Genomic DNA, 4,971 nt, shown 5'->3' with positions numbered 1-4,971 from the left:
CTCATTGTTACAGTCCTTTCTTTGCAGATTTATCCTATGGTTTTGAGTGACTGTTGAAAAAACAATATACCACCATCAATTTAGCAGCACAAGGCGATGGTGGTATAGTGGTAAGCATAGCTGCCTTTCAAGCAGTTGACCCGCGTTCGATTCCCGGCCATCGCAAAAGCTTTAATATGTACAAATAAAGCAGGAGGTAAAGTTGGTAATGCAAACACAACAAAGGAATTATTGAACGACCAGTTTGTCAAACAGTATTCAATGTGGGTTAGAATCATACAGTGGAGGTATGACTTTGCAGCATTGAGAGTTAAAGGTGGGGTAGGTCATTTTGGAGAAACCAGCTAGAGTGCGCTAGAATTTTTAAATACACGGCCGGAAGAAATCTGCCACTTCCTTACAGAGCCCCTCCTCCAACACACACGAACGCACACATGACCAATGAGGGCACGAGATAATTTGTGCACGGATGGAAAGCTGACAGGCAGGTATGCCATCCAGTTATTTTAGCCGGGGCAGCTAAAATGATTGGTCGTGCTTTTTACAGTATTACGGCTTCCACAGAATACATTTTTTTATGGATTTTTTGTCAAAGCACTTAAGATATTCATTGCTATCGGGATGTTAAAGAGCAACTTCCAGGTTAAAGAAACCTGTGAATAAATGTGTAGGAAAATGATGAATACACTAGATTTTCCCAAAAATATACAGAAATATACACTACAGTGACATCTGGCGTCGTTTTTGTAAGAAATGTTCACTTCCGCATAAAAAAGCCTCGGCACGTGACCTCCCGCGTGTGACGTAACACGGGGGACACAAGGGGGAGAGCGGCCGGTGTAACGTATTAATAAACATGGATCCCAATGCTAGTTTCGACACAGAAGACACAGAAGAAGTTGAACATGAATATTCGAATGCATATGACGGACCACAACCTTATAATTATGAGCCTGCTAGGCGTCCAAGAGACCAGGAGCAGCCAAGGATTAGAAGAAATAACGGCCATCGGAGAGAAATTGAGCTGTGGTGTGAGGAGAACCAGTGGAGAACTGGGCAGCTATCTTGGTGAGTGACCGGCGTTAGCTACAGAATGTTAGCTAACGTCACATCACAACATTGTAAAGTTAGCTATCATATATCAGGCTATAACTAAAGTATCATTGATAATATAGTAATGTTACTGGCAGGACTGTTGATACTGATCCATAAAAGAAACTAATGCGCAAGTATCAGCCGTATCTCGCGTTACCTAATGCAACTCCACACTACGGTGCTGTGTACCGGAGGAGAGACGCGAGATACGGCTGATACTTGATGATCTGGCGGAGAAAGGTTGTGGAGCCTCCGTTGATATTTCATTGTAAATGGCTTGATGGAAAGCAGGTGTGTAGTCGGGGAGGGTGCACAGCTGATTGCAGCAGGTGAGTGGAGGTTGAGCCCGGAGCCAGAAGTGAATGCCACCACGCACACACAAACACAGACAGGGGGAAACAAACAAACACAAAGGAGACGGCTGGAGCAGTACAGCCACCACAGCGTTACCTAATGCAACTCCACACTATGTCTTAAGGTGCCGTGTACCGGAGGGGAGAGAGAGAGAGCAGCGAAGGGGGGGGGAGAGAGAGAAGTAATACGGTTTCCTGATAAAGCTGTGGAGAGTATGTGCTGCAGGGAGGTGGATGCACAACGCACCCAGGAACGAACGCTAGCTCCGGTCCTTTTTACTGTGGACTCGATGTCCTGACAGGCTGGTATTTGTGCAACCTGCACAAACACAATACTGCACCATCATTACAAATGGTGAAATACAATGTAAAACTACCGAAAAATACCAGCTCACTAAAACACAACCGCTCTACTCAACGCAACTCTACTATACCTGCGGTCAGAGAGCGGAGATGTGTCCCCTGTGTGATGTAATATGACGCGTTTGACGTATGACCTTAAAAAAACCTGTTTTTAAGAGCAGAGCTCAAAATTGCTCCTTTCCCTCTGAATTCCTGCCCTTGTGTATAGTTAGTTACGTGTCTGAGTCTCTGCGTAAAGATAGCATCTCTTTGTATACATTGTGGACAATTTATATGGTGTGATGGTTAGCACTCTGGAACCTTTCTTTGAGTACCCTGAAAAAAGCCAGCTTCTACATCTCAGGAGGATCTTGTAGCAGGATAGTGGTTGCAATATGGAAGATGAAGACTGACTTGAGAATAAGTCTATCAAGTCAAGGGAATAATCTGAGTGGCGTTAGGACAACAACCTGCTCCTTAACACCTCTAAAACCAAGGAGTTGACAATTGACTGCAGGAGAACAAAGAAGGAAGTCCACCATATGTATGGAGAAGTGGAAGGCGTGGAGAACTTCAAGTTTCTTGAAGTCAATATGTCAAAACATCTTACAAGGACCTCCAACACATCACACCGGGTTAAAAAGGCCCAGCAAAGACTCTACTTCCTCGAGAAAGTAAAACAAGCCAGGCTCCCACAGAAACTTTGTGAAGAAACAAGGAGATGAGTGGTAACTTGCTCACTGCCCTTTACCTCCTCACGAAAATATTTAAGTTTCCCCTCAGAAGATTAATGACTACTTGGGGAATTAAACGTTTTAAAATGTCCAACTTTTATATTAAATAAATCATGATTTATATCCCTTTATTCCCTGACTTGAAGGAGCATTACTTTCTGCTGCTTGGTAAATATTTAAGTCAACTTTTAAAGTGCTACATGCTGCATTTTAAGACAATTATTCATGTACACAATAATTACACTTTGTGCCATTCATATTTTAAAACAGAATAATAACTAAATGATGACAGGTGTTTATTTGCAAACATTTTGAATTTCAACCTTGGAGATTTGTTAAGCTGGTAAAAATATAAACACCTTAGCACATAGAAGTGCATATGGACATCAGACTAACCTGCAATAAAGGCTGCATTTGGAAGGATTACAAGGTTTTCTAATGAACATTTCTCAAAACAGTGCACGTTTAGTCTTCTCCCTTTTACTGACACGGCCAATGTATGCTAATTCTATGGAGTATGAGAGGTTTTTTATAGACTTTTCTAGTCCAGATGAGCTTTTATTGGACTGTTTAGGGAAGATTTATGCATGATAAGAGCCAAGCATTGCAATACAAACATTTGATTGACACGCTGTTATTTAAGAAATGTATACACGTTTTATTATATTGCTACCAAGATAACACCTCAGATATCAAGCTCTCCAAGGCACTCAAAATAGACAAGATCAATCTTTTATATGCAGTATTGAATGTCTCCTCACTCATCGTCCCGTTGAACTTTTCCTTTTCGTCGTCACGTTGAACTTTTCCTCGTTGGTCATTGTGCCGTTGAACTTGTACTCGTCGCTCATCGTGCCGTAGTACTTATCCTTGTCGCTCATCGTGCCGTAGTACTTATCCTTGTCGCTCATCGTGCCGTTGAAATTATCCTTGTCGCTCATCGTGCCGTTGAACTTATCCTTGTCGCTCATCGTGCCGTTGGACTTATCCTCGTCGCTCATCGTGCCGTAGTACTTATCCTTGTCGCTCATCGTGCCGTTGGACTTATCCTTGTCGCTCATCGTGCCGTAGTACTTATGCTTGTCGCTCATCGGGCCGTTGGATTTATCCTTGTCGCTCATCGTGCCGTTGGACTTATCCTTGTCGCTCATCGTGCCGTAGTACTTATCCTTGTCGCTCATCGTGCCGTTGGACTTATCCTTGTCGCTCATCGTGCCGTAGTACTTATCCTTGTCGCTCATCGTGCCGTTGGACTTATCCTTGTCGCTCATCGTGCCGTTGGACTTATCCTTGTCGCTCATCATGCCGTAGTACTTATCCTTGTCGCTCATCGTGCCGTTGAACTTATCCTTGTCGCTCATCGTGCCGTAGTACTTATCCTTGTCGCTCATCGTGCCGTTGAACTTATCCTTGTCGCTCATCGTGCCATAGTACTTATCCTTGTCGCTCATCGTTCCGTTGAACTTTTCCTCGTCGCTCATCGTTCCGTTCCACAACTGCTCGTCTACTTCATGGAGTACTGAAAAAACATTTGATGGACGTCAAAACAATAAATTATGTTCTCTAGGCTTAAATCACAGCATGAATTATTCTGTAATAGTTCCTCAAGGGCTTGGTTACTTAATACATCCTGTTTTTGTAAAAAACAGCAACGTTGGCAGCAAATTCAGCAACCAAACATTGATGCATGAACTTATAAAAGACATGCAAGTGGTTTGTTTTAGCTCATATACACATTATTAAACTTGCCATTGCTGCATTTCAAATTAAAATCATACATTTCCCAGATTTCAGATCTTTTACACCACTTTTATGCGACACATACTGTTGTCTTTTTAGGCTTTAGAGCGCACCTTTGCCAGCGTCTTGCTCCAACATGGACTCCATCGACTGGAAAAGTGCAAAGGCTTTCTTTAAGGAGATCTCATTGGGAGACAGATCTGTAGGACACATTATAATTAAAGGTTAGTGTCAGACAGAGAAAAGAAACACTGCATACAATCAAATGTTTTCAACTCTCAGTCTCCTCTGCAGCTTATATTCACCAACTGGAAAACCAGAGACTGTGGACAGGAATCATGCTGTTAAATCAAACATTATTCCTTCATCTTCAACACAATTATCAAACAGGTAAATACCTCTGGCCAGACAAACAGTCAGCACACAGAAGAGCATCCAAACAGCTGCCATCTCTGCAGTTTTCCAAGAGAGTGTTGCCTGAGCACCAGCCAGCTTTAAAGGAGGGAAACCTCCAGCAGCTGCTGCTGATCAGCACTGATTGTCTCTCTGCACAGAGGAAAACAATAGTGATGGCAAAATGAAGCTTTGAATGAAGCGTCGAACCACTTGGACAATTGTGTCGGAAATAGGTTCATTTCTCGAAGCTTCAGTTACAGCGACCTCTCCTGACGAAGTGCAAGGCTGCAGTGGGTTTAACGCATCTTTGC

The 4,971-nt window shown here is 42.9% G+C and overlaps 1 protein-coding gene across 1 annotated transcript; it reads right to left on the bottom strand.

Moving 5' to 3' along the window:
* Nucleotides 1-3,158: 3,158 nt before the first annotated feature.
* On the bottom strand, nt 3,159-4,720 carry LOC307026647 (uncharacterized protein). The gene is made up of 3 exons (XM_079662199.1): nt 4,663-4,720; nt 4,378-4,464; nt 3,159-4,043 (listed from the first exon to the last, which is right to left on the bottom strand). Exons 1-3 carry the CDS (start codon nt 4,712-4,714, stop codon nt 3,286-3,288), a joined length of 897 nt encoding a protein of 298 aa, XP_079518325.1. The 5' UTR covers nt 4,715-4,720; the 3' UTR covers nt 3,159-3,285.
* Between the last annotated feature and the right edge of the window lie 251 nt (nt 4,721-4,971).

The sequence above is a fragment of the Notothenia rossii genome (genome assembly GCF_949606895.1).
Source record: "Notothenia rossii genome assembly, chromosome: 12".
Lineage (NCBI taxonomy): Eukaryota > Metazoa > Chordata > Actinopteri > Perciformes > Nototheniidae > Notothenia > Notothenia rossii.
Note: the sequence above shows the minus strand (reverse complement) of the source record. Positions and strands in the feature narration are given on the sequence as shown.